Genomic DNA, 24,129 nt, shown 5'->3' with positions numbered 1-24,129 from the left:
AAGACGGAAGTGCAACACGGTAGGGAGGGGAAGGTATACACCTGTGCACAGGTGTGTGTGTGTGTCTGTTATTTTATTCTGTTTTTTACTTAAAAATTTTATTGAGTATAGTTGATTTACAGTATTGTGTTCATTTCAAGTGTACAGCAAAGCAATTCAGTTGTACATATACTTATATCTGTTCTTTTCTGATTCTTTTTTTTTAATTTTTATTTTTACTTTATTCTTTTCGATTCTTATCTGATTCTTTTCTCATACAGTAGTTAGAGAATATTGAGTTGTGTTCCCTGTGTTGTGCAGTCAGCCCTTGTTGGTTATCTGTCTTGATTTAGTTGTGTGTGTGTGTTAATCATAGGTGTGTGTATTTGACAGGATTCTGTGAACATGGCGGAAAAGAGTGGAAAGACCTAAACTAGGATGTTACTGTATCCTGTGGTGGGGAGTAGGGAGAAGGGACAAATAAAAAAAAAGACTGACAAAAATTTAGCTTATAGGAAATGATCTCATTAATGGAAAAAGTACACGCTATGTATAGATGCAAGCAAATGAAAGGGAAAGAATATTTATAGCAAGAATACTCTCATAGGGGATGTGAGGCCTGAGAACAACCTAACACTGGGAGCGTGTGATGTTGCTTTTCTTTACTGATACGCTAAATTTGAAGACGTCCACCAGGTTTCTCCGTTGTGCAGATGAAGTTTTCCTTTGTAGGAAATAAAGCAGTCTGGAGGGTGGTGCTCTACGATTGTGTAAATATCCTGTTTCCCAACAGTTCTGCACTTGGTGATTTTAGCAACCGTTGGTGTCCCTCATCCAAGATAATTATTACTCTGGTGAATACAAAGTGGTGATTTTTCTAATTGTCTAATTTTTCTTGTATCAGTTGGTATTCTTCTGTGAAAAAAAACCTTCCTTTCTCGTCCGCCCTTTTAAATCAGTATCAGTGTGAACTTGTGGATTTTTAAAATATAAACTTAAGATTTAATGTGTGTTTATAATCCATTTCTAACATTAATCATTTCGATGTTACATTCTCCCATGCCCCTATCAGAAAAGTTTTGGAGAAATAGTATCTGGGCTGAGTGAATGAAGTAATGGTAGGAAAGTGATGAATAAATCTGCGTTTACCGAGAGTTTCTATCTGTCAATCTACTGTACTTTTCTTTTTATTTCTCGCTAGGTCTCATGGACTAATTGGCTCTCATTCAGCCGGAACCTAACAGATAAGTCATCCTTCTGTGTGTGAAGACAATGCTCAGTTTAAAAACTGCTCTGAAAATGATGAAAGCAGGATCGCCCCGGTGACGCTGTCAGGGGGCAACAAGCAGCTTGAGAATTTCCTCTTCTCCAGGTAGCAGCTTGAAGGAGACCCTTTTCCATTAAGGAGGACTGCATGGCAGGCAGCCCCCACTGACGGCTGGAAAATGAGCGTTCCCGTGGTGCCTAAGAAGTCATGTTACAGCGAATTGCGGGACAGCAGAAACGGATCAAAAAATAATAACGACCGAGTCCTGAGTTTGGGAGATGCCAATGCCAACCCCATCGTGTTGGAGGTTGGCTCCTCTTCTGACGAGCCTGCCACGTGTGCTGTGCCAGAGGAAGTTGGAAATGCAAATTCGAGGGGACCAGAGAGTAGTCCCCGTGTCCCGAAGGAGTTTCACCCACTTCAGGGCTTTGCAAAGGCATCTCAGGCTGGCCCCACCGGCCTGAAGGATTTTAAATTCTCTCCGATGGCTCAGAGAGAACGGAATGAAGAGTCCGAGCTGGAGAGAGGCGCAGACCACCTGCAGGTCCTTCGTGGTCTCCAGGGACCAGGTCTGCCGAGTCGGAGGACTGTCATGGGCGAGTCCAGCCTGGAGGTTCCAGCTAAGCGGGAGGCTGATGTCCCCTGGCCTGTCGCCAAGGATAAGTTGGCCAAGACCCTTGACAACGAGGAACTGAGGAGGCATCCTTTGGAAAGAGTTAGCAGTTCTGCTGCAGCAGTGGACGTGCTCACAAAGGAGTGGGCTGGGGGCCTGGCCTGGCCGCTTCCACAACCCACAGGGCTGGGTTCCCCAGAAGCCCCACATCCGGTGCCCGGCAGTGGCGAGGGGCCGCTGAAGACGGGGACAGCCCCTTCTCCAGGGCTGCTTTGTCCTCTGGCGGACGGGACCTCAGAGGGAAGGGGCGCACGTCATCCTAAACCATCTACCTCAGTAACCGTGGAGACCGTCCCCTTAGAGACCCATCCAGAGAGGGGACGGGTACCCAAGCTCAGCGCCCAGAGCACAGCACCTTCTGCCCATCCAGAGGGTGCTCTTGATTGCTCTCTAGCCTCAAAGGATGTCTTGAGGAGGCCAGAAGCACAAGTGGGTCCAGGAAAAGTGGAGCCCAAGACAGAACTGAGACCTGTCCAGCCCAGGGCTGTGCAGGAGTTCAAGTCCACCCAGGTGGGCGAGCTGGGGTGTCGTCAGGGGCATGGCGTGTCACCTCTTGGGAGAAAGGAGCCAGCTGGGGAGGCGCAGCCAGGAGCCTCGGCCGCTGGGTTAAGCAGCCTGGCACACAGCGTTCTCCACCCCCTGGACACAATAAGAGACAGAGATGAGCCAGAGAAGGGAGGTGAGGACGGGTCTCTCCGAACCACCCCCAAATTGAGCCCCGGTTCCTCACAAGCTGCGGATCAGCAACCCATGGCCATAAGTTTGCCAGGTGCAGCTCGGAAGCTGGGTGAAACAGTGCCCAACGGCGTGTCACCAGGGGATGGTCATGTAGCTTTTGTTTCTGGAGATTCGACTGACAGCAAGCCCTCTGGTGCCAGCGACGAGAGAGGCGTCCTGGGAGGTGGGAACAGTGTCAACACTATGGTTTTTGACTCAGATTCCTCTGTTGGAGAGAGCAAAACTGGGGTCCCTGAGCCCCCCAACCCTCCAAGCAGCCGCTCAGAAGCCGAGGAAGGCCAAGAGGTCTCTCTATCTCTTGCAGAGACCAGGAACCATCTAGAACCTGCAGTAAAGACTGAAAGCACCTCCCCAGTGAGGGCAGATGTCCTTCTTGGTGTCCCCGCGTCCCTCCACCCAGAAACAACTGTGAATGTGGCCCGCCAGCCCCCGCCACCCAGCAGCCGCTTTCAGGACTTGGGCACATCAACTGTGGATGTGGGGTCCCCCCCGGCTGCCCTGCCTCCCGCTGACAGCACCGGGTTGTCACACACCTCCCCCAAAGTGCCTGCCAAGAACGCCTGCCCTGGGGGCCTTCCCCGTCCCGAGGACACACCCGCCTCACTGGAGGGGACGGTGGGCCCCCTGGTTGAGAAGAGGGAAGAGCGGGCGGAACCCAGGCCTGTCGTGATGCCCAAGCCCAAGCACGTGAGGCCCAAGATCATCACCTACATCCGGAGGAGCCCGCAGGCTCTCGGCCAGGTGGACGCGTCTCTGGTTCCCGTGGGGCTCCCTTATGCCCCGCCTGCGTGCAGCGTGGCTCTCCCCAAAGAGGACAAGGCGGTGGGTGCCGACCTGAAGCCGGCTGCCGGCCTCTACGAGAAGTTCAAGCCGGACCTCCAGAGGCCCCGGGTGTTTAGCTCCGGACTAGTGGTGTCGGGGATCAAGCCCCCAGGACATCCCTTCAGTCCAATGAGTGAGAAGTTTCTGCAGGAGGTAAGAGAATGTCATTGTGAGACAGTCTGTGAGTTGAACATTCTGAAGTTCATGAGGTGTTTTCAATGAATCGTGAAAGCAGAGTGTCCTCTTTTAGCAAATTATAGATGATGATGGACGTATTTGTATAGAAAGGGGTGTTTTGAACGAGAGCAGATTGCAGGCAAATGAATGGTTTCCTCTGGAAGAGACTGATGACCAGAATGAGGTGGATCTAACATCTAAAGGGATTCTTTTAAATTCTACCTGACATAATACATAAAAGTTAGAAAAGTGTTTAAATTGGCTTCCACATTTAAATTGTTCTTGTTGTTCGGTCACTCAGTCATGTCCGACTCTTTGCAACCCCATGGCCTGCAGCACAGCAGGCTTCCCTGTCCATCACCATCTCCTGGAGCTTGCTCAAACTCATGCTCATTGAGTCAGCAATGGCACCCAACCATCTCATCCTCTGTTATCCCCTTCTCCTCCTGCCTTCAATCCTTCCCAGCATCATCAGGGTCTTTTCCAATGAGTCAGCTCTTTGCATCAGATGGCCAAAGTATTAGAGTTTTAGCTTCAGCATCAGTCCTTCCAGTAAATATTCAGTGTTGATTTCCTTTGTTTTTGATCAGTCTCTTAGTCATGTCCAATTCTTTGCGACCCCAAGGACTGCAGCATGCCAGGCCTTGCTCTCCTTCACTATGTCCTGGAGTTTGCTCACACTCATGCCACTGAGTCAGTGATTTCCTTTAGGAATGACTAGTTTGATCTCCTTGCTGATAAGTGAGCATAATTCTTCTATAAAGTAGTGGGAAAAAAACTCAAATGAATATATTGGTCAAATTGCTCAGACTTGATCCTCTTCTGAAGGAGACTATTTCCCTACGGGAGACTTTTGTGTTTGTACACAGTACAGTGAGTAGAAAATAACATGTTAGGCATGGGCTCTGTTTTAAGTCAAAACAAGAATTACAGGTAGCATTTAGTCGAGTGCCCGCTATGTACTGGGACCACATGGCGTCACATTTCATCCTTGCTCATCTTTGCTAATCCTTGCTGCGGTTGTCTGGAGGGTGAGATTGTGGTGCTCTCATCATCGTCCGGATGAGGAAGCAGATTTGGAGAGCTCTGAGTCCCTCATCTAAAGCCATGAAACAAGGGCAGCGCTGAGATGGCCACTGCGCTGCCCCTCTCAGTGCCGCGGGGCTGGGGCCAGTTGTTCTCCCAGAGCTCAGAGAGCAGGTTTTCTCTGGACTCAAATCTCGTGACAGCCAGCGATCAATTGAGAGGAAAGTGAGGCCAGGTCAGTGTTCCCCTTGACACCCTCCAGGTCTGCCCAGGCCGCTGTGGACACAGACTGGAGCTGGTAGGATGGCTCAGCTGTTAGGATGCCCTCCGTCTGTCTCCTTCACTTCCTGACCACCTGGCCTTCCTTCCCGCTCCTTTTGCTGCCTCAGGGCCTTTGCACGTCCCTCTGCTCAGAATAGTCTCCTCTCAGATACCTGAGAGACTGTCCTTCACATTCTGTAGTTCTCTGTTCAGAGTATCACTCCATTACGGAGTTTCATTTGAGGGAGTGTAGGTGGTCCTGTGGAAAAGTATCTGCCTGCCAGTGCGGGAGATTCAGAAGACTAGGACTTGATCCCTAGGTTGGAAAGAGCTCCTAGAGAAGGAGATGGCTACCCACGCCAGTATTCTTGCCGGGAAAACTCCAAGGGCGGAGGAGCCTTGTGAGCTACAGGCCATGGGGTGGCAGGGAGTTGGACACGACTGAGCACGCTTCATTCAGTTTTTCAAATCAGTTCTGTGCCACCTTCTCCCCCCAAAAAGATACCCCAGATTTTTCTCTGAGAAACACCTTTGTGAGAAAACCTGTATTTGGAGATACAGGCAAGAATCCTGTTCTTTCTCTGTGGCCCGTCTTAGCGTTTCTTGTGTATATTTTCCGTCTTTGTGGCTTCTGGTCCTTCCGTAAAATACAGAGTAGTTTCTGCTTTAGATGCACATCCCTCCCTGCCCACCCCTCAGATATTCTGTAATCTTAACCGTGTGGAAGCTGTCCCAAGTCTTCACGAAGTGGCTTGAGTGTTTCTGCAGTTTTAGTAGCTCTGAGGGGTCGGGAGAGACCCCGTTAGCACAGGGACAGAAGTACCACTGAGCACCAGCCCCATGATCTGAGGACTGTTTTCTGCCTTAATCAGAGAATCTAGGGCCCAGACCCTTTCTTCAGGCTACAGTAAGAATCTATTTGCTTGTGTGCCTGAAATGATTTTAGAAATTTGAAATCATGAGGATTCTTTAGTTTGCTTTAAAATTATTTCTCTAAAAATACTCCATTGGAGAAGGAGGGAAAAAAAGCTCCATTTGAGGTTAAGCTCTCTGTGTCTATGACTGTGCAGTGACACCTGCTGTGTTTTGTCAATCAAGATGAAAGTAAAGAGTGTGACGCTTTTTTGTAGACGCTCTTGTTTTATTAAAAATGCACAGATTAGGCATCTAAGGAATACTTTTTGTTATCTTACCAGAGACAAATTACCCAACAAAATGATAGGCACCGAAGTTCCTGGAACTGTTAAGGTAGTTTTTGAATGGTGGCATGATGAATTTTGACCCAGGAAACCTATCCCGTTTGAAAACAATGGAATAATTACTGAGATAAGACATTGCAATCTGAAAAAGCCACAGATGTAGGTTAGAAATGATAATTTCTTCACGAGAGCACCTGCTGAAAGACATGAACAATGACACCAAACATTTAGACACTAAAATTTAAAAATCGAGGGAATATGAGTATAATTGAAATGCCAAAGATTGATAGTGGGAGAGTAAGTAGAAATAGTGAAAATTTCATCAGGAGCAGATGTAGAATATTCTTTCATAGGAATATAATTTGCTGGAGCCTGAGTTCAGTCTATCTACTATAGTGATCATACGTATTTTACAATGTGATTATGATAAAACTTTAAAGGCCTCATCTTTTGTTTCAATAATGTCAATTTAAAGAGAACCTTTATCTATTTCAGCATTAAAAGAGTATTAAATTAAGGGTTTATCTCTTCAGCAGCCTGGATCACAGCTTTATACCTTCTATTAAAGAATGTTGTTAAATGCCTGTGATTCCTGAATAGATAGGGGTTTGACTTGTAAAATGTATTGTGATTTAGAGTAGACTTAATTAACATGTATGTCTTTTCATAAGCCTCTGACTCTTTTTTTTTTTTTTAACTTGAAGTAAGATTATTTTTCAGTGACTTATGTTCTTCATTTCTAGCACGAGGAAACACTGATGCTATGAACAGGCTTTGTGAGTACAGAATTGCATATATAAAAGGTAGCCATATGATTGCATATATGTAAGGCAGCCATCCATTGTGTTCTAATCCAAACTGTTAACCACAGGGAATAGTAACATGATAACATGATGTTATGTTATTGGATTCAGGAAAGAATGAAACATGATTCCTTTATTTAATAGATGTTTGTTGATTTCAGCTCTGTGCTAGACATTGTTCTAGGTGCTATGAATTCAACAGTCAACAAGACTCTGCCCCAAAACTTCCATTCTAGCGAAACTTGCTCAAACATTCCTGGAGGCACCACCATACTAGGGAAGACAATCAGAGGTAATTCAGTCTCTCATTTTTAATTATATCAACAGAATATAGAGGCCTGAAAACACATCTTTCCATTAACTTCTCTATTCTTCCATTAAATAACCTTTCCTCCCTCATTAACAATGCATAGTTTATTTCCTAAGTAGCCTAATAAAGACTTAACCTAAATTGATAAAGTTCATCAACCTGTTATAAGACAAGGTCACCAGAAAAACTGTGCCTTTTCTCCTTAGGAATAATGAAACTTTCATAATTCCATGAACATCTGCTAAATTCTTGCCTTGCATCATTGACATTACTTATAGACTGACTACTTGCACAAATTCCAATGATTTCATAGCGATAAAATTTTAAAATCTTATGGAGGGAGTTCTTGTTTCTCCCAGTGGAATGTAGATTCATAGAGTATTAGAACCAGCATAGACCGAAGGGATCATCCCGTTGCGGTCAACTTAGAGATGAAGACCCTGGGCCCAGAGAAGGTAAGTGATGGGTGATGGAGCAGCTCAGTGATGCCAGAGTGGTCATTGTTGGAGCCTTGGTCGTAGGACGAGGTTCAACGCTCATCCTATTATGTGCGGTTTTCTGATTGAGCTTCTGGTCATTTATCCTAGGTTGCAGAGCGCCCTGGAAAAGAAGAATTTTGTTCTCCTCCCTATACTCATTACGAAGTTCCCCCAACTTTCTATCGATCGGCCATGCTCCTTAAGCCCCAGCTGGGATTGGGTGCGATGTCACGTTTACCGTCTGCCAAGAGCAGGATCCTGATTGCGAGTCAGAGGTCTTCAGCGAGTGCCATCCACCCACCGGGAACCATAGCCGCAGCTGCCAGTCTCTACAATTCCGACCCTGCAGGTAACCAGTGCAGCAGGGACTGCTTTTCCTGCTGTGCTTTAAAATAGTGAGCGAATAAAATGAGGGTAGCTGTCTAAAGTAGGAACGCCTCTCCTTCTTTAGAAGGGCCTTTTTCCGTTCTTCCATTTGATTGTAGATGTGGACACTTGTCAAGACTCCTCTATCTACTGCTGTCTTCCTCTGTGCACCCTTAAAATGACGGCCCTTATAATCACCACTTGACAGCTTTTAGTTTCTCCCCTCCCTGATACATCTTATGGACCAGGGTTCAAAAAATTGTTTCTCTAAAGGGCTACCTAGTATTAATACATATTTTAGGCTCTCTGGACCATAATGATCTGTGTTGTAACTACTTAGCATGCATGTGGCCAGAGAGTATATGCATGCATGGGTGCACCTGTGTTTCAACACAGCTCAGTTTGCACAGATGCAGGCACACCATGGAGATGCTGTGGGTTCAGTTCCAGTATTTGCTTCACGCAGTAAAGCGAGTTTTGAGGGTGTGTGTGTGTGTGTGTGTGTGTGTGTGTGTGTGTGTGTGGCTTCCCAGTGCACCTAAAAATTACGCTCATGCTGTGTCTGCTCAGTCTTTCAGTCATGTCCAGCTCTTTGTGAACCCATGGACTGTAGCCCACCAGGCTCCTCTGTCCATGGGATTTTCCAGGCAAGAGTGCTGGAGTATGTGGGATAGCCATTCCCTCCTCCAGGGGATCTTCCCAACCCAGGAATTGAACTCATGTGTCCTGTTTCTCCTCCATTGCAGACAGATTCTTTACCCACTGAGCCATCTGGGAAGCACTGGAGTCTATTAAATGTAGGCTATTAAAGTCTATTAAATGCAATAACATTATGTATTAAACATTGCAATAACATTATGTATTAAACATGGCAATAACATTATGTATTAAAAAGCAGTGTATCTACCTCAATTAAGAGCTGTTTATTTATAAAAAATCTGAACCATCATCTGAGCCTTCAACAAGTCATGCTAATAACATCAAATATGACTGATTACGGACCAACATAACAAGCATAATAGTAATTTAAAAGTTTGAAATATTGTGAGAGTTACCAAAATTTGACACAGAAACATGAAGCGAGCAAATGCTGGTTGGAAAATGGTACTGATAGAGTCCTTGAGGGGGGTTGCCACAAACTTTTGGTTTATTTAAAACCGCAGCATTTGTGAAGTGCAGTAAAATGAGGTATGTCTGTAGGGGACTGGATTTGGCCTGTGGACAGAGACCTTCCTGAAGTACAGCAGTGACCGTGTCACTCTTTTCAGCTTGTACACGTCTTGAACAACCCGTGTGTGCCCACAGAATGGCCCTCCACCTGCCCCCGCCCCGTCCTGTTCTGCACTGGCTGGACCAGGTCCCCCCACTGATGTTCTCGGCTCTTCTCTTTCTGTCTCTCCGTCCCTTCTGCTCGTGTCATTTCCTCTAAGTTTTACTTTATTGTCCTGTCTTATTACGGAAATAATACATACCTGTGGTAAAAAAACTTTGAATATAGAAAAGTATAAGGAAGAAAGTCACTGTACTTACATTTTTAGCATCCAGCCAGAGTTAATAATATGGAAATTTTTCTTCCCACGTGTTTCTTTCCGTGCATGCTTTAATAGCTGAATTAATACTGAATGTGAATTTTGATTTTTCCTACTAATAATATATTGTAGGCATTTCCTATGCTGTCAGTGTTTTAGAAATATTTTAATGGCAGCATGAGATTCTGTTTTATTCCCTTACTTGTTGTTTTAACAAATTCTGGGTGGTTATTATGTACTAACAGTTGTAAATCGAGGGCTGCAGCAGTGAGCAGAGAACTGCCTTTGTGCAGCTTAGTCTAATGGATGAAATAGACAGTAAAAAAGCACAAAGATAAAGGCATTAGTAGAGATTGTGATACGTGTTAGGAAACCGAGAAACATAGTGCTTTGAGAAATTGCGACTGTAAGAGTGTTATATGAATGGGACAAAGGTGGTTCTGGGCAGCCTCTTGGAGGAGGTAGAAGAGTGGGTGGGGAATAGAATCAGGATTTACTTATGCAAATTGGGCTTTGCTCATTCTCCACTCTCATCCATAATGTTGCAGTTTGAATCTTTGAATTTATTTGTTTTCTTTCATATTCTTCTCTTAGATTTTCTGAAGTGTAATTATTGCATAAATGCATATTTTAAACATTTTTTTAAGGCTGACTTATTTTCTAGAAAATGTGTAATAATTATTTTTATACTGTTGCTGAAATGCTTCTCAATGCCACACCCTTGCTAGTGTTGAGTATTACCGTTACAGTGATTATCACCACTACTGCTGTTATTATTGTATTTCTTTTTAAAAATGTTATATTTTTCTTGGCTGCTTCGGGCCTTGGTTGTGGCATGCAAACTCTTCGTTGTAGCAAGTGGGATTTCTGACCAGGGGTCACACCCAGGCCCCTTGCATTGGGAGCGTGGACTCTCAGCCACTGGACCACCGGGGAAGTTCCTGCAATTCTTTTATTATTAGTGGAAGAAAACATTTTTTAATCTGTTTGTCATTTTGTGAGTTGTCATTTACTCAGGTGATTACTGGTTGTCATAGTGGTTAGTAGTTTTCTTGGCAAGCACTGCTGTAAAAATCAGATTATTTTTTTACTGGTTCCCATGATGCGTGTGTATTATGATGGATCTACCTGCTGTTACAGGAGTGCTGCAGGTTAATTATGTGTTCAGTCACTCATTCAACAATTAGTGCTGCAGGGCAGTTACATGTCAACCTTGTTCTAGGTGTGTGATAAAGCCGTGACAGCAGAAAAAAGTCCTGGTCCTTGTTTTAGAGTTTTAGGATGGGAGTGGGCACACTTTTTTTTTTAGTGGATAAATAAATCACATTGTTTATTGGGAGCAGTTGTTCAGTTGCTCAGTCATGTCTGACTCTTTGCGACCCCGTGAACTGCAGCCTGCCAGGCTTTTATTGAAGAAAATGAAGCAGAGAAGGACGAGTAGGAAGCTGGGACAGGAAGAAGGGGGATTCCAATTTTATTTTTTGAAGAAGTGGTTTTAAATGTTTGTTTAAGCATCTACTTGCATTTTCTGCTCCCTTTATGTTTTTATGGCTTTTTTGGTTGTTGCTTTGTTTTCATGTATTGTATATATTTCTTTGGTCATGCTCCACGGCACTCAGGATCTTAGTTCCCTGACCATGGATGGAGCCTGAGCCCCCTGCATTGGGAGCGTGCAGTCTTAACCACTGGACCACCAGGGAAGTCCCAGGATTCCAATTTTAAGTAAAGTGGTTGGGACAGGCCTCCCTGAGAGATGACCTTTAAGCCAGCCCCCAAAGGAGGGCAGGGAGGAAAGAGCCAGTGCAAAGGCCCTGGGGTGGCAAGAAGGCCAGGGAGGCTGGAGCTGAGTGAGGGGAGGATGGGTTGAGAATGGGAGTAGACAGGTGATTGGCATGGAGGGGACTTGCAGGAGGCCTCGGAAGGTCAGCAACCTTTGACTCTGAGTGAGGAAACCACTGGAGGCTTTGGAAGTGAGGAAGTGGGGCAGTGTGATCGGAGTTTTGCGTCAACAGGACCTCTCTCAAGTCCCAGGTTGAGAGCACGCTCTAAGGGGACAGTTTGTCTGTGTTATCTCCCTTCCCTGCCCCACACACTGCCCTCAACTCTACAGACCTCGTTCTGTGTCTTCAGCTCCCTGTGATGGACAGACTCTGAGCCCCTCCTGCATCTGCTCTGGCATGGACCATGCCTCCAGGCAGAGGGAGTGGCGGTGATCAAGCTCCTCTCTTCATTTTCCTTCTCCAAAGGGTCACATTCTTGTGTTGGCTGTTGCACAATTTCTTACGAGTCCTCCATGGTAGACTGTCCCACTGGAACCCCCTACCCATTTCCTGTGTGTGTGTGTGTATGTGTGTGTGTGAGTTGCTCAGTTGTGTCTGACCCTTTGTGACCCCGTGGACTATAGCCCGCCAGGCTCCTCTGTCCATGGGATTTCCCAGGCAAGAATACTGGAGTGGGTTGCCGTGCCCTCCTCCAGGGGATCTTCTTGCTCCAGGGATCCAGCCCACATCTTTTATGTCTCCTGAATTGGCAGGTGGGTTCTTTACCACTCTATGTGGGGAGCATCGTGGCTTTAGGGTGGCTTAAAAGAACCAGATATGCTATAAATACAAGCTAGTCCACAAAGCATGTTCTCCCAGTTTCTTGTTATAAATTAGCACTCTTTCCTAAGACCCTTAAAATTTTACAGATCTTAAGGTGATTTTGCTGAAAAATAAACCTAATCACTTCCTTACTTTGCACATAATTTCTTGTTTTGTGTATGGTGTTTTCTGACTCTACAGTCAGGCATAAACCTATGAAGTTTCACTGTCAAACTCAAGATGCTGTTTAAGTACGCAAAGGACAACAGCAGGACTGCTAGTTACCTCCGTTTGTTGTTGTTGAGTGTTGTTGAGTCTTGTGACCCCCTGGACTGTAGCCCACCAGGCCCCACTGTCCATGGGATTTCCTAGGCAGGAATGCTGGAGTGGGTTGCCATTTCCTTCTCCAGGGGATCTTCCCGACCCCAGGAATTGAACCCGGGTCTCCTGTGTCTTCTGCACTGGCAGGTGGATTCTTTACCACTGAGCCAGTGGGGAAGCCCCAGTTGCCTCCCTCTAGGTGGACATAAAATCTGTCTTAGTGAAACCTAAGATTGAATATAAAAACAATTTGTTAAGAAAACACAATTTTTTATTAGATCCTTCACTACTGAAGAGTTAAACGGGCAGTTCTTTACTGCACTGCCTTTTTAGTAGATTTATAAATGTTTTATGTTCCTTTTTTCTGAAAAACATCTCTCATGGCCTAATATGTTATATAAAAATTGTTAACTTATCTAGTGTACACCGTGTCAGGATATAATCTGTATTCATGGAAATAAGTATACCCAGTGTTGCTGAGAGCATGGCAGTCTTGTATCAACTGGGGCACCCTGAGAGAACTGTAATATTTTTGATGGGGATAGTTAAAGTGTCAGAATCAAGTTTTTAAAAGACAAGATGAGAATACTTTACTCTAGAAATAACCAGAGAAGTTCAGTCAGAAAAGGTAAGTTGAGACAGTTTTTTTCAACTTCTTTTGTAATGAATTCTTCTTGGTAAAGGTAAATTTTATTTTGGATCTCAACATTTGGGTAAACTTGCCTCTTTGGTAAATTTTTTCAAAAGGCAGGTTGAATCCTGCCAAATTTTAAAATGTAGGGCGATCAAGTTACTGTAACATATATTGAAAGACAAGTAAACTTGATTCAGTTCAGTTCAGTCACTCAGTCGTGTCTGACTCTCTGCGACCGCATGAATCACAGCATGCCAGGCCTCCCTGTCCATCACCAACTCCCGGAGTCCACCCAAACTCATGTCCATCGAGTTGGTGATGCCATCCAGCCATCTCATCCTCTGTCGTCCCCTACTCCTCCTGCCCACAATCCCTCCCAGCATCAGGGTCTTTTCCAGTGAGTCAGCTCTTCACATGAGATGGCCAAAGTACTGGAGTTTCAGCTTCAGCATCATTCCTTCCAATCAACACCCAGGACTGATCTTTAGGATGGACTGGTTGGACCTCCTTGCAATCCAAGGGACTCTCAAGAGTCTTCTCCAACACCACACTTAAAAAGCATCAAGTCTTTGGTGCTCAGCCTTCTTCACAGTCCAACTCTCACATCCATACATGACTACTGGAAAAACCATAGCCTTGACTAGACGGACCTTAGTCGGCAAAGTAATGTCTCTGCTTTTGAATATGCTATCTAGGTTGGTCATAACTTTTCTTCTAAGGAGTAAGTGTCTTTTAATTTCATGGCTCCAATCACCATCTGCAGTGATTTTGGAGCCCAAAAAATAAAGTCTGACACTGTTTCCACTATTTCCTCATCTATTTGCCATGAAGTGATGGGACTGGATGCCATGATCTTCGTTTTCTGAAAGTTGAGCTTTAAGCCAACTTTTTCACTCTCCTCTTTCACTTTCATCAAGAGGTTTTTTAGTTCCTCTTCACTTTCTGCCATAAGGGTGGTGTCATCTGCATATATGAGGTTATTGATATTTCTCCCGGCAATCTTGATTCCAGCTTGTGCTTCTTCCAGCCCAGCATTTCTCAAGATGTATTCTGCATATAAGTTAAATAAGCAGGGTGACAATATACAGCCTTGACGTACTCCTTTTCCTATTTGGAACCAGTCTATTGTTCCATGTCCAGTTCTAACTGTTGCTTCCTGACCTGCATATAATTATAACAATTTAAACCAGAAGCATAGTATTAATTTTTGAAAAGTCTGAGTGGTCATGATAATGTCAGAATGGAAACTCTTCGTATAGTGACCGATGTTGGGAATGTAATCAATGAATCCAGTATCTCTCACCTGTCTCCCCGGTCTCCAGGGGCAGGTCTCCCTGCTGGAGCCTGTTTGTATCCCTTTCTTCCTTTTCATGCTGGTCTCCGTACCCCCACCCCATGGCCTCCTTTCGGTTCTTGATGCATTTCAGCCCCTTCCTGACGAAAGGGTTCTGTGGTCAGCATGCCTTCTAGAACATACTTCCTCCAGCACACTCCAAGCCCGGCCCTGTCCTCTCCTTCAGGTTTCAACATAAATGTCATGGTTCCAAGGACTTCCCTGGTGGTCCCATGCTGAGTACTTTACCTCCCAATGCAGGGGTACAGGTTCGATTGATCCCTGGTTGGGGAACTAAGATCCCACATGCCTCATGCCCCAAAACCGAAACATAAAACAGAAGCAATATTGTAACAAATTCAGTGAAGACTTTAAAAGTGGCCCACATCAAAAAAAAAATCTTAAAAAGACATAAATGTCATGGCCCTGGAAAGAAACCTGACTGTGATCCCCCTATTCAGGGCCCCTTCCCAATCAGGTACTTTCTAACACATTTTCCTGTTTGTCTCCTTCAGCAGTTTATATCATGGCCTGTAATTCTTATTTTGCCTCCGCACACTGGCCATCTCTCACCCCACTGCAGTGCATAGTCTGTGAGAAAAAGTGAAAGTCACTCAGTTGTGTCTGACTCTTTGCGACCTCATGGACTGTACAGTCCACGGAATTCTCCAGGCCGGAACACTGGAGTGGGTAGCCTCTCCCAGGGGATCTTCCCAGCCCAGGGGTCGAACCCAGGTCTCCCACATTGCAGGCAGATTCTTTATCAGCTGAGCCACAGGGAAGCCTGAGAATGCTGGAGTGGGTAGCCTATCCCTTCGCCAGCGGATCTTCCCAACCCAGGAACTGAACCAGGGTCTACTGCATTGCAGGCAGATTCTTTACCATCTGAGCCACCAGGGAAGCCCAGTCTGTGAGAACAGGCATTTAGAACTCCAATATCTATTGAATAAATGTTAACAGTAGCAGCAGCAGTGGGAGCTCTTGTGTGTGTTTTTTTCTTCCCATCATTAGGTAAAGTTGATAAAGTGCTGAGATGATTTGGAGCAGAAGCAGGCAAATTAAGGACAGATAGTAAATATTTTAAGCTTTGTGGGCCAAACAGCCTCTGTTAGAACTACTCCACTCTGCCATCATTAGAGCAGAAGTGGTCACACCAAGTGAATGAGCATGGCCAGGTTCCAGTAAAGCTCTTTTTACAGAAATAAACGGCCAGCCTGCAGGCTGTATTTTGCTGACCAAATGCGGTTTCAGAGAATCACCAGTGTTTGAATGTTCACATCATTCCTTTATCCAGCATTTTATTCATTCTGCTGTTGAGCAGAGGTTTTCTAGGAACCTGGTGTGGGCCAGGTGCTGGTCTATGTTTGGGATGCACAGATTAAAATATATAGCCCAAACTTGGCAAAAACGTATAGCGAGATAAGAGAGATGCTTTTGATAGAGATTTTCAGAATGCACATGAGTGGGGTCCCCAACTCAGCTTGGGCAGGTGGGGGCTCTGGAAGGCTTTTCCAGATGAGGAGATGAGATGAGTTTTGCAGGATGAATGGGAGTTTACCAGAAGGGGTAAAGGTGGCATGCGTATACCTGTCAGAGAGAGAGGTCATGAGTGTGGTGAAGCAGATCCCTTGCAGGGACCGACTACTCAGTCAGAAGTACCGGAAAATGCTTTATAGGGTGGGGGTGGGGGTGGACACTTAGTCACTGGACACAGGCAGGGCTCGCGCTTCCTTGGGGACATTTGGGTAGAAGTCTCCAAAGGGCAGAAATGGGGACTGGAGAGAGGTCTACGCCAAAGGTCAACATGGGAGTCGTCTCCACCTCGATCTGCGCAAATGGGTAAGAGAGGGAGAATCGAGTAAGGAAAAGGTCACGAAGGGGACCGTGTGCCCACATCTAAGGGGTGACTGAAGGAAGAAGCCTGCAAGAGGCAGGACACCCACTGCAGGGTGGCTGGCTGGTAGGGGACATGGGGGAAAATGCAGTGTTTTAGTCTAATGAAGAGGGAGCATCCGAGGTAGAAAAATGGTCAAATCTATCTCACAGGAGACAGGGCAAGTAAAAATGCAAAGAGGCGGTTGGGATGGGAAATTAGGAAGCAGTTGGTGACCTAGTTTTGAATGAGCAATTTTAGTAGGATGTGGGGGCGGAAGTCACATATTAGTGAGTTGAGAAGTGAATGAGAAGTGAATGAAAATTGAGGGAGTGGAGGCAATAAGAATAGACTCCTGTTTCTAAAAACGCCCTGGTGGAGAAGAGAGCATGGTGCTCGCTGCCAGGGAAGGGGGGCTGTGTTTTGTTTTGTTGTTCAGACTGTGACCCAGGGGATCTTCCTGACCCAGGGGTCAAACCCATGTCTCCTGCATTGGCAGGCAAATTCTTTACCACTGAGTCACCTGGGAAGCCTCCCCCCGCCAAATAAAAAATAGAATGAAAATAGTTTATTGGCATCATTTAAGTGCCATATAATTATTTTTATCATGGTTTTACTTAATTTCATGAGAACTATATAGCATCTACCAAGAAAAATTTTAATCCAATGGGAAAACATCCCTGTAAAGACAGACCAACAGTGAAATTCCTGAGATGGTCAAAGAGATGAAGAAGGAAATGGCAACCCACTCCAGTATTCCTGCCTGGAGAATCCCATGGACAGAGGAGCCTGGTGGCCTATAGTCCCTGAGGTCACAAAGAGTCGGATACGACTCAGCACAGACACGTGCTCAAGGAGCATATGGCATAACTATGGTTCCTTTGGAGTCTTAATGACACCGGATGACCCTGGGACATATCTCGGAGGCTTCCGAAGAACATTTGGTTTGTTTTGGCATTTGTATTATTAATAGTTTATCTCTCAGTATCACCGTTACTGCTGGAATGGACGTTCGTAGTGGCTGTGTTTTTATTGTGCGTTTGGCCATCCCCACTTTGGTTTACTTTTGTTGCGACTGAGCATGCCTAATAATGGCAGGGCATGCCAAACGCCTAAAGCCTGCAGGAAGTAGTACAAATGCAATTTTCCTCAGCCAGGACCCAGAGATAGCTCTGGGTGCTCCCAGTGGCTCTGGGGTGGGTCACAGGCTTAACAGCTATTCTGCTTATTTGGACAAACACTGTTAGTATACATAATAAATATGGAGCACCTACTGTTGGTCAAGTTGTTTTAGGCCCTTAGGATACAACCGTGAACAAGACGAGATCCCCAGGCAGTTACGACGCAGTGTGATTTTATGCTGTGACCACAAAGTCTTCTGGGCCCAGGGGAACAGAGGAGGGGATCTCAGCCCAAGCGGGGGGGCAGGAGAGTTTGTCGGGCGTAGTGTGGTGTGAAGGAGTGAAGGGTTTGGTGTTGTTCTTGTGGAGCTTCCCTTCCTCCTTCTCCTGGGATGGATGTGTTGTTTCCTTGTTTGTTTTGCTGGAGTATATCCTTGGAAATTTCCAGAGAGAGTTCAAGGAAAGCAAACTCGCTGAGATTTTTGCCTTTCTGAAACTGTCTTTAGTCTCCATTCACTAGATCAAATAGAATTTTCTGGGTTGAAAATGAGTTTCTTTCAAAGTGTTGCTCAAAAGAAACGTGGTGACTATCTGAGAATTTTTTGGGGGGGTGGGGGTGGGGGTAGGAGACCTGTTTTTATTTCTCTCCAAAAGCTTAGAATCTTCTCTTACCCTTGGTGTTTTAAAAATTCCATGTGTGTGTGTGCATGCACACACTGTGTATCATACAGAGAGTGAGAGAAGATGAGAGAGAGAGAGGGAGAGAGAGACAGAAATACGGCAGACAGAGATAGAGAGGAATTCAGAGAGGTGAAGGGAAGGAAGGGAGGGTAAATTGATTTATCTTGCTAGGACTTGCTAAACTCTGTTTCCCTTCAGCTTTGGGCAATCATCTCATCATCTTGTGTTTTGTTCAGTCCAACTTCTCTGTTTTCTCTGTCTTCCTAGAATTTCTATTATTTGGTATTTGGACCTCCCAAAGTGGTGAAGTTATGTCTAGTTTTTCTTTCATTTAAAAAAAAATTTTAAAGATTTTTTTCATGTAGACCATTTTTGAAATCTTTATTGAATTTGTTACCATGTTTTGATTTTTTCTTTTTTTTTTCTTGCTGAGAGACATGTGGGATTTAACTTCCCAGGCAGTTCAGTTCAGTTGCTCAGTCATGTCCGACTCTGCGACCCCTTGAACCGCAGCACACCAGGCCTCCCTATCCATCACCAACTCCCAGAGGTTACTCAAACTCATGCCATTGAGTTGATGATACCATCCAACCATCTTATCCTTTGTCGTCCCCTTCTCCTCCTGCCTTCAATCTTTCCCAGCATCAGGGTCTTTTCAAATGAATCAGCTCTTTGCATCAGGTGGCCAAAGGATTGGGGTTTCAGCCTCAACATCAGCCCTTCCAACGAATATTCAAGACTCATTTCCCTTAGGATGGACTGGTTGGATCTCCTGGCTGTGCAAGGGACTCTCTCCAACACCACAGTTCAAAAGCGCATTCAGCTTTCTTTATACTCCAACTCTCACGTCCATACATGACCACTGGAAAAACCATAGCCTTGACTAGATGGACCTTTGTTGGCAAAGCAATGTCTCTGCTTTTAAATATGCTGTCTAGGTTGGTCGTAATTTTTCTTCCAAGGAGTGAGCGTCTTTTAATTTCATGGCTAAAGTCACCATCTGCAGTGATTTTGAAGCCCAGGAAAATAAAGTCTGATACTCTTTCCACTTCCCAGTGAGTGAAGTCTCTCAGTCGTGTCCTACTCTTTGTGACCCCATGGACTGTAGCCTACCATGTTCCCCTGTCCATGGGATTTTCCAGGCAAGAGTACTGGAGTGGGTTGCCATTTCCTTTTCCAGAGGATCTTCCTGACCCAGGGATCCAACCCAGGTCTCCTGCATTGTAGGCAGATACTTTACCATCTGAGCCACTTCCCAACCAGAGATCAAACCCATACCTCCTGCATTGGAAGGCCGAGTCTAAACCACTGGGCTGCCAAGGAAGCCTCTATTGTTTTTCTTACATGCTCTCTCTTTCTTCATGCTTTTCCTCCTTTTAGACCGTCTTGCTGGGCTTTATTTTCTAATGCTTCCCTTGAAAGCCTTGTTTTGGCACATCTTCCTGATGTCTGATTGTGTCTTTTCATAGCAGATTTCTGTTCCTTTTATTGTTGCAACATCTTCCCAAATTTCTCTAAGGACACCTCTGTCAAAATATCTCCTGTTTCCTAAATTCTCTCTGTAGTCTCAGGGGCAGATTTTGTTTCTCTTGATTTTTTGGTTGCTTGGGTTATGCGGTAAGCTCTTCTCAAAGTCTTTGTGATCAGTCATGCTTGCTGTTGACTTGGATGAACTTGAAGTCCATTTGTTTGCACTCTGTAGGAGTCTGTTTCCCCTCACCCTGGGGGTTGGCACCGGTGGGCAGGGGGAAGGTGAATTCCTGGTGCTGAGTGCTGCATGGGCAGATGAAGGCCAGGGGTTCTTCCCCTGCCTGCCTCCCTGTCTCAGCCTCTCCCCCCTCCTCCTCGGGATCCGAGGCTCTGTGGCCCTGGCTGTCCGGCTGGAGGTCAGCACTCACTCCCTCTACTGCAGCGTGGACGGCTCTCCTGTCTGCTGCAGCCTGCACGTCTCCTCTGCCCGCCGGCCGGGGACCTCTGTTTCTGTTGCAGAAATTGTTGAAATAGCCGCCTCAGTAAGTAACTCTTTTCTCTCTCTTGTCCTAGGTTTAAATATGTAAATTGCTTAAGAGAAAGAAGTCACTAAATGTTAGCTCTTATTATGAACTGTACTTCTTCAGATTGAATGATTGTGACTTTAAGGCATCTTTGGTAAGAAAGGGACAAACTGCCTGTGTTCTGTCCACCACCGTGAGCTGGCAAGCCTCCTTTTCCACGTAAATCTAGTCACCAGCACCTTGTAGGGTGCTATTCAGTAGTGTGAGATGGCTGTTTCCTCAGGCTTGCAGAAGAATTCCGAGAACTGTGCTGTTAAACGCATTCCGTACAGATGCTCTATCATCATAATCTCCTGAGTTTTTTCCTTAGCCAAGAGCGCAAGGGCTTTGAATTTTTTCCTCTGTTTTGCAGTGCGACAGCCAGTTATCAGAAAGCAGATGATTCAAGGGCATTTGCTCATAAAAATATTGTTCCTTTCAGTGAGCCTTGAGACGCTGATGGTTTCCCTGAGAATCACGGATATAAATAGAATCTAAGGCTTTCTCCATCCACATGTATACCCACAGCAGTTTAGAAGCGTCAGTAGGTTTAGAGTCATTTACAAATAATTGACTAACTCAGCCATTTCTGTAAGGTGTCCTCGTACAAGGTCACCTGTATTTGACATCTCTTTTTAAACAGCTTCTAAATGTATGCAGATCTGCCCATCAAAAGTATGGCATTTGTGGTATTTCTATTATTTGTCCCTTCCTCAAATGTCCTTCATTTGCAGCACTCTCTCAAGCCTGCACCCGACCCTCCACTTTCCAATTTCCATTTCTTACCCAAAGCCTTTGAGGAATTTATACACTGACCAATTATGTATAGAGTGGTCAACGCTCCCTAGTGGTGATTTTATTCTTCTACAGTGGGAAACACATCACTGGATGTTTGTGAATCTCTGGATTAAATCCAGCCACTTAAGGAGAGGCAGCAAGATCGAAACAGAAATGCGGATGTAGATACTCAGATCTTAGTTAGACTCTAATAATGCAAAAATGCTTGGTCTCAGTGTTTTAGAGTACTATAAGAAAGTAAAACTCAAGATTCGGACCTCAGTTAAAGACATACTGCATACATACGTTTATTTGGTTTTGCAGATTGCTTATTGCTCAGTTAGCAGTATTCTGTTTTTACCTTTAGATCCATCCCTTTGCAGCTCTAAAACCATGAACCAAACCAAACCAAAATAAAACAACTTTCACTAGTTCCCTTTCTAGCCTGGGTATTAAACAATGCCAGTGACCTGGATTGTGGACAGACACACCTGTCCTGAGGTTAGCATTAAACTTAAAAATAATTTCAGGCATTGCTTTAGATTTTCCTGAAGTCTCACCAAAGGGTTTTATTGTCATCTCTTTGCTTCATCATTGGACGTGTATTTCTGACAGTGACCTAGGTCTGATCTTGGCTAAGAAGCCATTTCTTAATTTTGATCTTGTTTATCATTTAGAGACGCTTTGAATTTTCAGTGTGTTGTAACTTCTTAACGTTTAACCATTACTTTATGTTCACATCTTTAGCTTGTCTCTCCATTCTTCTTTTTTACCAGAATAGTAAGCAGCTGGGTAGCATCTTTATTTCTGGGCCTGGAAATCTCCTTAGCAGGAGTCCTGAATTCTTTAGATACAATTTCTATATTCCATGCCACAGCAGGTAACATTGTTGCTAAACTTTCAGCCACCCTTAACAAGGACTCCGTTCAGTTCAGTTCAGTTCAGTCACTCAGTGGTGTCCGACTCTTTGCGACCCCGTGAATCACAGCACGCCAGGCCTCCCTGTCCATCACCAACTCCCAGAGTTCACTCAGACTCACGTCCATCGAGTCAGTGATGCCATCCATCGAGTCAGTGATGCCATCCAGCCATCTCATCCTGGGTTGTCCCCTTCTCCTCCTGCCCCCAATCCCTCCCAGCATCAGAGTCTCACTTTCCATTAATTCCCTCACTTTCAACCCTCACGAACAGCTTCCTCAAAGGCCTTCCTGGGAGTGCGGCTGTCTTAACCATTGGAGCACCAGGGAAGCCCCAGGGTATGCATTTTTAGATGCAGTTTCGTTTCTGTCATTATAACGGGCAGATGGTTTTATCCTCATTTTTCTTTTCTCCTTTATAACTTACGTGTTTATCTTTGGTTGCTCTGGTCCTTCCTTGCTGCGCTAGCAGACTTTTCTCAGTTGCAGGGAGCAGGGGGTACCCTCTAGTTGCTGCGTGCGGGCTTCTCATTGCAATGGCTTCTCTTGTTGCAGAGCCTGGGTTCCAGCCTCACGGGCTCAGTGGTTGCAGCTCCTGGGCTCTAGAGCGCTGGCTCAGTAGTCGTGGCTCACAGACTTAGCTGCTTTGTGGCACATGGGATCTTCCTGGACCAGGGAGCAATCCCTATGTTGTATCAGCAAGTGGATTCTTACCCACTACACCATCAGGGAGGTCCTGTCCTCATGTTTTCTATGAGGAAATCAGATTCAGAGAGTTTGAGTCTGTCCTGAGATTATACACTTGATGTTACCATCAAACCCAGATCTTTAGTACAATCCTGAAACCTGCCACTTCCTTTCTTTCTTTAATTGTGTCTTTCTCATCTCCTGTGGGATGGTTGCAGCTTTAACATTAAAAGTTTTGCTTATTATCTCCCAACGTGGAGGAAAAAGGAGCTGCTGTTTATTCTTATTCGAGAGTAAAGTGAGAGAGGATTTCTTTCTCAGCCACTCGAACAAAGTGAACCACCTCTCTACAAAGTATCTGTGAAAGAAAAAAACTTTTTAAAAGCAACTGGGAAGAACTATAATAAAAGTTTTTTAAAAAGGATAGTTTGAGTCATATAATGTGTTGTTCTATGTGCATAAATATACCAGAAAATACCCACTTCAGATGTAAAATCAGGAGAAAATGGGCCTTGGGTAAATACCCTGGGTCATTCTACTTGATGATTTTGCCTTTCTTCAGCTCTTTGCTTCCCATTGCGCTTGGTCTGGCCTCTGTTTGGGCCTGTTTGACCCCTTATTCTAGACCGTGGTTATTTATCAACAAATGTCTCTATGCCAGTAGGTTGTAAGCCCCTCTTGGGGGCCCCTGCTTTGTTTCTGAATTTCCCACAGTGCCTTCTAAAGTGCCTTGGCGATGGTGGTGTCTGTCAATGCATATTGAGTTGGATGGATATCCATTTCCATTCTTAAAGGTTTTTTTCACTACCTGAGATGTCAGAAACATGGGACAACAATGGATGGACCGTTATCAATATAGTATTGAGCCATAAAGCACCATAATCTCGTTCTAGTTGATTGAGATATTTCTAGCATTCCAAAGTCATATTTGAAGGAGAATCACTACAAAAGGGGAAGAGGTAAGAACAAATAACAACTTTTCATTTTTCCTCTAAATGTGAAGATATGCGTTCTTTAAAGGATTCATCTTTCAAAAGAAAACCAGGATTACTTTGAAAAAGTGACACATCTTTTTAGCGCTTAATAGCAGCAAAATCTCTTTTGTTGTTCAAACAGGAGTTTGTATCTTTGGGGGGGGGGGGGCAAAAATCTTGACAGAATGTATAGCCTTGATGAAAATGAAAGACGTAAGCACACATAAGCTCCTTTGCATGGGATTTGAATATTTGATTCTAGAGTTCTTTTTGTAAGTGTTCAAATTAATTTTTGGAGTTATTTAATTTCCCCATTATGGTCATATTCATTTGGAAGAGACTTTGATCTGCCATACAGAGCATCTCTTCCATCTCCCTGTTAGAATGGGTTTTTGTGGAGGACTCACAATGCCAGACCAAGTCCTCCGTCTGTCACGGCCCTTTGAAAGTGAAGATGCTGATAGAATTTGTGACACTCATTGCTGCAGCTCAGTGTAAGCCTATTACTGAACACAAGAATTCTTTATTCTTTAAAAAACTTCTGTTTTCATATAACAGCTCCATTGA

At 44.8% G+C, this 24,129-nt stretch overlaps 1 protein-coding gene across 1 annotated transcript in view; it reads left to right on the top strand.

Annotated features, from left to right (window-relative positions):
* The first annotated feature begins 1,424 nt into the window (after positions 1-1,424).
* Positions 1,425-24,129, top strand: part of MTUS2 (microtubule associated scaffold protein 2) — a 259,084-nt gene continuing 236,379 nt past the window's right edge. Inside the window, exons 1-2 of the mRNA XM_068984629.1 lie at positions 1,425-3,632; positions 7,843-8,083. Coding sequence (XP_068840730.1) covers positions 1,425-3,632; positions 7,843-8,083 — 2,449 coding nt within the window. The remainder of the gene's footprint in view (positions 3,633-7,842; positions 8,084-24,129) is intronic.

This window comes from Capricornis sumatraensis, chromosome 12 (assembly GCF_032405125.1).
Source record: "Capricornis sumatraensis isolate serow.1 chromosome 12, serow.2, whole genome shotgun sequence".
NCBI classification, from domain to species: domain Eukaryota; kingdom Metazoa; phylum Chordata; class Mammalia; order Artiodactyla; family Bovidae; genus Capricornis; species Capricornis sumatraensis.
The sequence above is the reverse complement of the archived record's forward strand: the minus strand, read 5'-3'. Positions and strand labels throughout refer to the sequence as shown.